Here is an 11,223-nt window from a genome sequence, read left to right as displayed (position 1 = left end):
TGTGAGAATGCATGTCAATCGTAGTTCAACTACACGTGCACACACGAATATGTATATGCAACATACATGTGCAATGTGTATTAAATAAACAGTACAAATGTTTACCAGTGCATGACTTCAAATTCAAAATCATTTATAAGTGAATTTCATTCATCATTTCGAGTTTTATTGTATAACTGTGAATATTTTGCGTTCGGTTTTTGTTTGTTTACATTCGCCTAACTGTGACCTGTAGACCGGATGTTCATTAGGAAAGTTCACGCAAGTTTATTTTTGTAACGTTGATGAAAGCATAAACTATGTGTTGTATCCCTACAATATGAAATATTTAGAAAATGTGACTAGTGCATGTTGGAAGATAAATTACAACTTGTTCAGTATATTTGATAACTATTTACCGAACTGCGCGGTTTAGGTGAGAAATGTGCGATTGAAAATGGTTAGTGCATTTTCCCGTTCATGGCCATGGTTCTTATAGTATACCTAGGGGTAGGGTATAACATGTACAATGGCATTTTCTTTCTGTTCTGGTGCACAACTATCCTTAACAAATGCTTATACAGAAGTAGTAGGATAAAACTTACTTAAATACAATCCAATAAAAGTAACACATTAAAATGAGTATAAAAATTAGCATAAATTAACTTTACAAAGCAGTATTCGGAATTTCGGTTGAAATAAAAGGCCCATACCCATATCATATGAAATAAATGTGGCAAATAACAATACCTACAATGTAATAAATCAATATTTAAAATACAACAAAAAAATGAAATTATTACACACGAAAAAGGTAACCTTCTTTCTGGTCCATTCATCAAACTAAAAACGAAAGGAATTTTCCACGTGATGTCCGACAGAAATTGCTTTCTTTTCTGCTCTTTGATTTCTTTTCTGCTTCTTTTTTTAGTGATTTTTCTAGTTATTTCTCTCGTTTGTGTTGTTAAATTTGATGCTATTATCATGGGTCGATCAGATCAAAAATAAAAATTTGAAATTTTGCAAATCGAAAGGAAAACCAATCGTCATTTACGACATGGACTGCACACTGCACTCACAAAAAGCCGTCAAAAATACTCCACAGGCGCGGAGAATAACGTGTAGTGCATTGAGTGTAATATTTATTACATGCTAAATTACTCTTGTTATTCATATTCCGGGTTAAAAAGAACAACAAGAAAACCCTAATACTATCAAATTCTAAAAGATGTTTTGGCTATTAATTCAACTTCTTACATGTTTTATTTTCATTCTTTAAAGTAGCTTTAAATACTTTTTAACAAGAGTGAACAGTATTATATTATGTCCTTAATTTTCTCTTATAACTCTACAAAAAAGTGGCTAAATACATGACTTGTATATAGAATATTATCATGTTTTGAGTTGATTTGTGTACTTTGATGAGACATATGTTACATTGAATAAAACAACGCGGAACAACCTTGAATATATTGCTGACCGGATATAATTTATTTACTAAGTTATGCAAATACACATAAACGAAATAATGATAAACATTTGGATTGCACAACATGTCCATTTCATGACAAATAAAAAGCTGGCAACTTTTTTTCATACATACCTCAATATAGGCTACGTGTTTTTCGATTGATTTAAATCTTTGAGGTAGATATTTTTCGCATGGTTATCTATGCATACAGTTTCCCAATTTGCTATATATAAGTTTTTGTCATTATTGGGATTTTCCAACTTTACAGTCTTTCTGTTTACTAAAATATTGTTGTTGAAATTATCATTGATAATAAGGCAACACTATAAAGCATGGAGGCTGTAGAGAAGGGAATTCATTTTATTCAGGACCATACACAAAGATTATTTGAACACATCGAGAAACAAGCACTTCGAATCGGTGAAAATTGTGATAATTATATGGATAATGCCTCACCAAGAAAGAAATATCTGTGTGAAGTATTGCTGAGGGTTCCATTGTTTTTCATAATTCACCAATGGCTACTTCTCAGTCCATACTCAAATTACTGGATTATTGAAATATTCCTCTTTATCATTCGGTATGCAGGTGAGTGTGGCTTGATATTGTACCTCATGGAGAAAATATATTCATTAGGCTATATTATAGCGGGGTGAATAGGAAGGTTGTTACATAGGAGAATATGGAATATCTAGTATAGTATACCATGGATTAGAGCATGAACAAGTATAACCAACCAAACAGACATGTATATGTGATATTAATATTTCTCTTCTGTAAAATTGTTAAAGGATTTTAGAATAAAACTGCGCGTAAAGAAAACGGATCTCTTAAATAAGTATTCCTCGTGGGAATTAGCAGTATGAATAAGTATTAAAACGTATTACTTTGTTTCGCTTTCAACTTCCGCTGTTTTGTCTTTTTATATATTTTTCCGTATGACAATACAAGGTTAACTTTTTTAAAAAGCTATAATGCTGCTCGCTAGGTTTATTGTTTTAGATGAAAGCGACAGCCGGTAAGTGGTCACGTTTTGGTCAGTTAGAGCCTTGCTTTTTAAGTTTTGAAAGTGAAAATGTAAGTCTAAAATCTATATTTAGCCGGGATTCCAGGAGAACATTTTTGTTTCGTATAAAAACCAAGCCCAACATTCAAAAAACGTTCAACTATTTCACTCCTCATGGATATGTTTTCACTCGCACATAAATTGTGTACACAGATGCACAAATAGAATATGAAGGGAATGATAAAAACAAAGATGTATCAAACATACAAAACCAGAACATGATGTAGTAAGTGTTAGGAATTCAACAGTTTCAGTATATGCTATAATCTTTGACAGATGTAAAAAAGTTATTACAGCTAAGGAAATAACTAAATGTATCCCACTTTCGATTATTAATTTCTGGAATTAACGCAATCAGTACTGACTTATACTTTTCGTATTTTGTATTTCAATGGAATCATACTGTGCACATATGCTATGTACGGTTATCGAGGAAATTTTACACTGAACCTTTCTCAAAATAGTAGTATATTAAACAGTATACTTGACAAACCGTCAACGTTACCTGACGTTTATTTGAAACTTAGCATGTGTTTAAACAATTATATGGTGAATATATTGAAGCAATTTTAACAAAACCAACTGTCCTTCATGCGCTCAGTCAGCAATTAACGGCACTTCACAGGAAATACCTAGAAGTTATAGAAAATGCAACAAGGCTTATTATACTCTGCCTATTTCGCTAAAGTTACTACCAAATTCCAAATATTCGTCCTAATTGATATTGTGCAATGTTACGAAATTTTCGTATTACAATTCACCGATATGTAGTTAAAGCGATTAATTCAAACAAAACCAAGCAGAGCCTATTGAAGCATAGAACGCAAGCGATTAAAGCGATGTGTGTACAGACTGTTTCAGACAGATAAAGAAATGTGCAATACCACACAGGTTCTTTTTTTGATAAAATTCAATGTACCTATGATCTCAAAGGATGAGAAAAATACACTGAGCCAAAGAACGGAGCAATATGTAACGGATACCACATGGTACTAAAAGTTGTTGTGAAAGCCAGGCACTTGTTAATATAATAGCGTTACAAATAACATTAATAAGTGCATGTTGACTAATTAACTGTTTTACAACATAATGCCTCTTCTGCTGGCGACAGTGTTGTCAGTTATTATGTATAACGATTATGTATAACGGATAACATATTTAAACGTTTATTAAATGCTTGATGATAAACTACTTATAGTATCATTATCGTACTTTTTGGGGTCAAACCATATTTTAGAATTTGATGTTGTTATATATTATAATTGTCATGAATACATGTACTTTCTTTTTTTACAGTTGCTTTCCTTATGGTTGGAACATGGGCGTTCAACATCGGTGTCCTTCTACAAGTTTACACAATTTTTACATTCGATTTGGCCGTAACTTGGCTGATACGGATCAAGTATTGGACCCACCAGGACGAGGTGTATGGTATATGTCATGAAAAGAATGTTCTAGTTTGGTCTGATATGACAGAACAATGGAGGGTACCTGCGCTGTGTTCCAGCCTGCTGCAAGTTGTCTACCTTTGTTACAGGCCTGGAGCGTTCGTACACAGAGAAAAAGAGCATGTAACCATCTGGATTTATATTGCATTGCTTGCCACACTGGTTCCTAACATTCTAAGCGTATCAAATATATTTCCTTCCCTCATGTCAGAACTCTCATATTGGATAGAAATTTTATTTTTTATCATAGTGTTTGTATTTGAAGTTGTTTCCAGCATGGATGTAGATATTAAAGTTGATCAAAAGAAATTAATGCTACTGACGGCAAAACACAAATTGGCAAATGATGAGCAGACAAAACTAGAATACAGAACTAGAATACAAGATCTACGACGACGTATAGAAAAACGAAATCAGGGAGGTAACTTCGTTGAACGTTTCCCAGGCAAATGGTTCATGCGAGATACAATGCTTGCTTTTGGAGTTCTGTATTTTCTCTCGGCACTTCTGATCGAAATAACAATGTATGAAACACTAATGACCTCGCAGTCTATATTCGATACTCTTTTTGAACTATCAACGTTGTGGTGCACGACACATGTCATTGTTGTTGTCATGTCATATGGACTTGGACTTATATCTAATTTGTGCGTTGCTCTGTGTCACATATTCCTTACAACCGAAATAATCATAATTGAGGCTTTCGATGCGAACATCGGTGGTATTGTACAAGTGTCTGCACTCATAGCATTTACTGAAGCAAACATTTTGTCCATAGAGTACATTGAAAAAATAGAAGCCATGAAAATGGTAGCATTCCTTTCAGTATATGCTATAATCTTCCAAACACTCGATGTTCTCGAACGAAAAATACTTCATGCAGTTAACAGTGGTGTGTCCCCAGGTGTGTTGTTCTACCTGCGAGTCGGGATTCTGACAGGACTTCTTGTGACTGCCCCAACCTTATCAACCATTATTGTTTCGGAACATTTAGACATTAATCCATGGCTTCTTTTCTTTGCATCTGGAAATTGTACGCTTATTCTCCGTACGATCTTTTTACTGATAGAATGTGCCCTAGTATCATTTACTTGGCACACTACCGAGTATCTTAGTAAATTAGAGGATCTGATACATTACGCTCGAGTATCAAAGAACATATGCCTGGTTGTACTAAATACCGCACAGAGCTACTGCAGGTATATTTGTCCGTTCTTTAAAGGTTGGTGGTTTTTCAGGCTTTGCTTAGCTATATTAAGTAGCATTCTTGTTGTCTGTGCTCTTGGGATGGTGGAGGTAAATAGGTATAAGGGAAGAAACCGAATGATATCACTTCTTAATAACCTACCAGATGTAACGTTTAAATCTACAGCAACAACACATAACAACAGTGAGAAAGAAGCCCATGAATGTGCAATTTGTTACTCTGTGATGTCAACAGGAAAAACCTTACCCTGCAAACACACTTTCCACAAGGACTGTCTCAGACGGTGGTTTCAAGTTAAAGCTGTTTGTCCGTTCTGCAACACTGAGATTAAATAGGAGAGACATCCAGGGGTTCTTAAATGCGATATGTAATTGCTTTCTTTTGTAACATGCTTTGCTTATGATAAAGAGTAGATAAAAGTTGCTCGGTATTATTTCAGTACAAATAAAATTATCATAACTGTTAGATCAGTGGACTGGATTACCCATTATTGTTATGTGCTTACTTCAAAAGTTCTCGGTAAAAAGAGATTTTATGTCAGGTATATGTAAATGATTAACTAATCTTAACGTAACATATCTAGATTATGATATAGGTGGTTAATCAGATTTGGTAGTAAATGCTTAATTCACCAGAGGTGCTTTTTTTAATTTAAGTTGTTTTAGCACAGCATAATACCCTGCTGGATAATTAACATGGAGGTTTCACCAATAACGATTATACATCTAATGCGAAGCAGACCACCAGTACTTCCTTCTTAAAAGAGATGAGATTCCCCAATGGACGGTTAATTACTATATAGAAGCAGTTATTCCACACATCTTATAATAACGAGAATTGAGGTCAGCGGATACCCTGACCTAAGTTCATAAACTTCCGGGATGCCTAGAAAAACTCACCAAATTATTAAGGCCCTGTAATACCCAGAGCAAGGACCATAATACTGACAATCATGTATGCCAGGTGATACACGTACTGCATTAGCTCATAAACGCCTGGGCTGCATGGAGAAATTATTACCGTGCTGGAATACCCAGGAATGGGACTATCATACCTATACTACTGTGTACCATGGGATACCCATTCTGACTTAAATCTCTAAGTCACAGTCAAGTTACCTAGCAAAACATACAAATCTGAGAAACTTGGGATTTCTGGAAAGTTTGGCGGACAGATGGACGTAGTTTCGGCATCTTTCACAATGATAAACCTGGGATGCCCAGGAAGCTGGGAAGACTTCAAACAGATGGACGCAGTTTCTGCGTCTTTTGCCGGACTGGGCTTTGCCTCTGCTGACCCATATCTGAAAGAAGATCCAAAGTAATTGATCCAAGACCCGGAGTCCCTTTCCCCAGGTCTCTAGCCCAAGGATCTCTATTGCTTAAACTAGACAGGTCCCACGACAGGTCCCGAAATTATCAATTCCCATCTGGAAGAGACTCATGTTTCAACCCAAGTACAAAGAATGTTGTGGTTAAATAAAGGCTGCACAGCCATATCTACCATCGGTTTTAGAGACTGCAGTCTCACGCTGGAAACATGTTGATCATGTCTCAACTTTACCAAATCCACACGTCCACTTACTGAGTAATGCCACAACCAGACCCATAAGTGAGACTCTGGCACAACGTGCCCCCACTGGTCTACCCATCAGAACAGGAGACCTGAACACATCCCATAGAACCTGCACGAAACCCCTCAAGTCGATGTTTCCATAATTGTGTAAAGCCACAGTGTCAGGAGCAAGGCCCATACTGTAATTGTTGTCATAACCCAACTCTTTTCCCCCGAAATATGCACAGAAAGGGTATTGTAAACTACCAATTTCGAATTGAAGGAATTAGTAAAATGGACGTAAATGACGCAGATGCCCAAAGAAGGACACTACAGTTTGCGACGCAGGACAAGTATCGCTCAACATATATTTGTTCCATAGGTGCTGTCATGGAGAACTTGATGCACTTAGGTTGAATGCGGGAAGAAGGAACCCTGTTAGAGAAGGTGGTACCGAATACAATGACACGGTTTCTAGCGGTGGCAACCACCAGGCCTGTATGCCCTCATGACCTAGACAAAACAAGGATAGATTAACTGTTGGTTCACAACATTATTAAAAGGCAACTGCCCAGTGTGACTGAAGGGCAATACTCTAGCGAGCTCTTGATGTTGAATGGGGTTGCTTGTGTGAGGTCCACAAACCTTTGGAAGGAAGTGGCCTCCGAACTTCACACAAGTGGCTTGACTTTTAGTAACAATATTCCCCATTATTGTTATTTGTCTCCGACCTAAATTCTCTAGAAACCAGTTGAGGTTCAAATGACTGGAAATCAAATAGGGCCTCGGTCTGGCATAAACTTGTCAAGGAGTAACGGCCTTCACCCATAAAGTTTAAAGTGCCATATTTGCCATCAAAAGAGTTAGTTTTGTAAAAACTTGCCTTCAGACTGGGCAAATCTAATGTACCATTTTGCACTTTACTTTTACCTACTAGAGTTACATCAATTTCACTTACAGAATATTTTATTTTGAGGAAGTTCCTATAATCGTCTTATTGAACTTCCATCAATATATACAGACAATGTTAAAGAAAGTCGCAGTATGTCAGTCATATGAATTGGATACCGACTCCATAGAAGCTAAATGTACATGGTATATCTGCTTAAGGATACAGTTGAAATTGACAACATGTTGGATGAAGTCTATACTGATGAATGAATCTACTGTACAATCAAAACAATCACAGTTACAATATACAGCAGTTAACAAAATGTACAATCTGTGTGCATAAACTTGCACAAGATTTCCAAATGTAGTGATAAGCCTGTTTCAAATTTAGCATCATTATAGAGCACTGTTTCGGGCAATGTCTGTATATATTGTATGTCACTAAAATTTGCTAAAAATTAATATATATATATATATATTAAGTGTTCTCATGAAGGTGTAATCACGGACCATGTTGATAAGGTTCTAGCTTCATAGTTTGGTTGTTAAATGTATGTGTTTAAAATATAAAGCAAAATACAAAAAAAAATCATTGTTAGTTTTCTATTTTCCAAAGATAAAGTTTGTGTTCACATTACAGAATACATGAAAATGTATTGTTTATATGTTAGGTAACGTAAATTGTAAAGTAGATTTTTTTTGAATACATGAGTTTAAAGTTAAAATGCAAAGTTATGTCAAAACATATTTTGATTGAACTGTAAATATGCTATTTCTAAGTGCTACAGTATATTTAAGGTAACATAACACAAGAGATATAGTTAGTATGTTCTGTAACGTAAATTGTAACTTAATTTGATATATTAATACATGTGTTTTAAGTTAAACCTACAGTTTGAAATGCAAAACTTTACTGTTCAGAATAGATATTATATTGTATTTTTTTTTAATTTCAAATGACAAAGTATGTTTCAAAGAAACAGAAGGCATACTCTACAATTTGTATGTTTAGTAACGTAAAATGTAATGTAAAATTCAATGTAACATATCTTACAAGTTAGAGGCTTGTTGATAAATAAGCATATAGTTGTATTACATGTAACTAAAGAATGTCAATATAAAATTGATTCAACATTCTTAAGAAAAAACATGTTTGAATTAGGTATGATTGAAAAATAGCGTATTTTGGAAGAATGACGTTACATTTTAAGAATCGCTAAAAGTATGCTTTCCCTTAACTTATACAAGCAATCTATATATCATTGTTTTTGCTGAACTTCGAACTTTTTAATAAAATCTTCAATTTTTAATTACCTGGTCATCTCAATTTGCAGTAAAACCTTTATGCCAAAAATGTTTAGTTTCTAAGGGTAACGTATTTTTTTCCGATATTTTTCTTCTTTAACATCACATTTTAAACATTGAAATTTAATCAAATCGCAGTATCTAGTATATACCTTGAAATAAGATATGCAAACTTGAAATGATTTACTTACATAATGGTACCATTTGTCTGTAAAAATTGATGAAAAATTATTGGTTTTGAGGGTAACGTATTTTAAAGCATTGTTACGGAGAAAAGCCCCACTCGCCAGTTGCAAACGTTATGCTAAAATGTTCACCACACATTAGAGTTTAAAAAAAATGTAGTCCACAAAATTCCCCCTGACGGGGGAGCAAAACCGCTTCTGGCTCATGATCTATAAGTTTAATAAACTTGGTTCGCATAAAAATGGTATGAATATAGGAATTGATGTGTTATCAGTCATAAACTGTGTCAACATTCATTAGAAATGGAAATTCGTATTGTATTTGTATTTTACCTATGTTGATTGTGCAACAGAAACAGTTCGGAAGAAAATGAATTCGGAAGCTACACACTATTTAAAAACTTGTCATTTTGCTCAGATTTTTGAAATATCACAGTATCAGTCAAATGCAAATGTAAAACTAAGAAATATTTTGCAGTCAAAGAGTCCGCTTTTACGTTAATACCAAAGGGAAGTACTTTCAGTGTTGTTTTATTTTCTTTGCCTTTGGGTTCGTGGAGTCTATTCAATATATATGTAATAGAGTTCCGCTTAAGCCGGTACTAGGGGGCGTGAGAGGTGTTGCACATTTCATTACCTCTTATAAACAGACTCAATCAAACCGAGTCTGCTATTTTTTCTGCTTGGTTGCATTCTATGCTTCCAAAGGATCTTTTTTTTCACAGATTTTATTACAATTTTATAAAAAATGATAAAACATATATTATTGATAGGGATCTAACTACATGTAGTGTTTTTTTCTGTAAATAAATCTAAATTTATGAAATCTGAAAGAAATGTCTTACAATGTGGTTTAAAACTTGATTAACAACATTTAATAAATTAGTGGATGAAGGCGGCGTATATTTGAATGCAACGAATAAAGTGACTGTAAATTGAAATAATTATCGTGTATCTGACATCATAAGTCACGTGTTTATAATAGCTTCTTCTTCCAAATGATCATTTTTATGTTTTATCTTTATAAGTTCACCTGTCACAAAGTGACAAGGTGAGCTTTTGTGATCGCGCAGCGTCCGTCGTCCGTGTGTCCGTCCGTGCGTGCGTAAACTTTTCCTTGTGACATCTCTAGAGGTCACATTTTTCATGGGATCTTTATGAAAATGGGTCAGAATGTTCATCTTGGTAAATTCTAGGTCAAGTTTGAAACTGGGTTACGTGCCTCAAAAACTAGGTCAGTAGGTCTAAAAATAGGAAAACCTTGTGACCTCTCTAGAGGCCATAATTTTCAATGGATCTTCATGAAACTTGGTCAGAATATTCACCTTGATGATATCTAGGTCAAGTTTGAAACTGGGTCACGTGCCTTCCAAAACTAGGTCAGTAGGTCTGAAAATAGAAAAACATTGTGACCTCTCTGGAGGCCACATATTTCAAAAGATCTTCATGAATATTGGTCAGAACATTCATCTTAATGATATCTAGGTCAAGTTCGAAACTGGGTCAAGTGCCGTCAAAAACTAGGTCAGTAGGCCAAATAATAGAAAAACCTTGTGACCTCTCTAAAGGCCATATTTTTCATGGGATCTGTATGAAAGTTGGTCTGAATGTTCATCTTGATAATATCTAGGTCAAGTTTGAAACTGGGTCACGTACGGTCAAAAACTAGGACAGTAGGTCTAAAAATAGAAAAACCTTGTGACCTCTCTACAGGCCATTTATTTCACAAGATCTTCATGAAAATTGGTCAGAACGTTCAACTTGATGATATCTAGGTCAAGTTCGAAACTGGGTCACGTGCCATCTAAAACTAGGTCAGTAGGTCAAATAATAGAAAAACCTTGTGACCTCTCTAAAGGCCATATTTTTCATGGGATCTATATGAAGGTTAGTCTGAATGTTCATCTTGATGATATCTAAGTCAATTTCGAAACTGGGTCACGTGCGGTCAAAAACTAAGTCAGTAGGTCTAAAAATAGAAAAACATTGTGACCTCTCTAGAGGCCATATATTTCAAGAAATCTTCATGAAAATTGGTTAGAATGTTCATCTTGATGATATCTAGGTCAAGTTTGAAAGTGAGTCACGTGCCGTCAAAAACTAGGTCAGTAGGTCAA

The 11,223-nt window shown here is 34.9% G+C and overlaps 1 protein-coding gene across 2 annotated transcripts; it reads left to right on the top strand.

The window, feature by feature from the left end:
• The first annotated feature begins 1,697 nt into the window (after nt 1-1,697).
• Nucleotides 1,698-5,805, top strand: LOC123544896 (RING finger protein 145-like). Of its 2 annotated transcripts, none has more exons than XM_053540673.1 (2): nt 1,698-2,038; nt 3,813-5,805. In XM_053540673.1, exons 1-2 carry the CDS (start codon nt 1,783-1,785, stop codon nt 5,504-5,506), a joined length of 1,950 nt encoding a protein of 649 aa, XP_053396648.1. In that variant the 5' UTR covers nt 1,698-1,782; the 3' UTR covers nt 5,507-5,805. The 2 variants fall into 2 exon arrangements, with proteins under 2 accessions (XP_053396648.1, XP_053396660.1); XM_053540685.1 differs by lacking the exon at nt 1,698-2,038 and adding an exon at nt 2,620-2,742.
• The last annotated feature ends 5,418 nt before the right edge of the window (nt 5,806-11,223 follow it).

The sequence above is a fragment of the Mercenaria mercenaria genome, chromosome 1, assembly GCF_021730395.1.
Source record: "Mercenaria mercenaria strain notata chromosome 1, MADL_Memer_1, whole genome shotgun sequence".
Lineage (NCBI taxonomy): Eukaryota > Metazoa > Mollusca > Bivalvia > Venerida > Veneridae > Mercenaria > Mercenaria mercenaria.
Note: the sequence above shows the minus strand (reverse complement) of the source record. Positions and strands in the feature narration are given on the sequence as shown.

Coding starts and splice junctions, on each gene's coding strand:
- LOC123544896 (XM_053540673.1), top strand. CDS start 1,783: ATGGAGGCTGTAGAGAAGGGAATTCATTTTATTCAGGACCATACACAA. Junction 2,039..3,812: donor CTTTATCATTCGGTATGCAG/GTGAGTGTGGCT, acceptor CTTTTTTTACAG/TTGCTTTCCTTATGGTTGGA.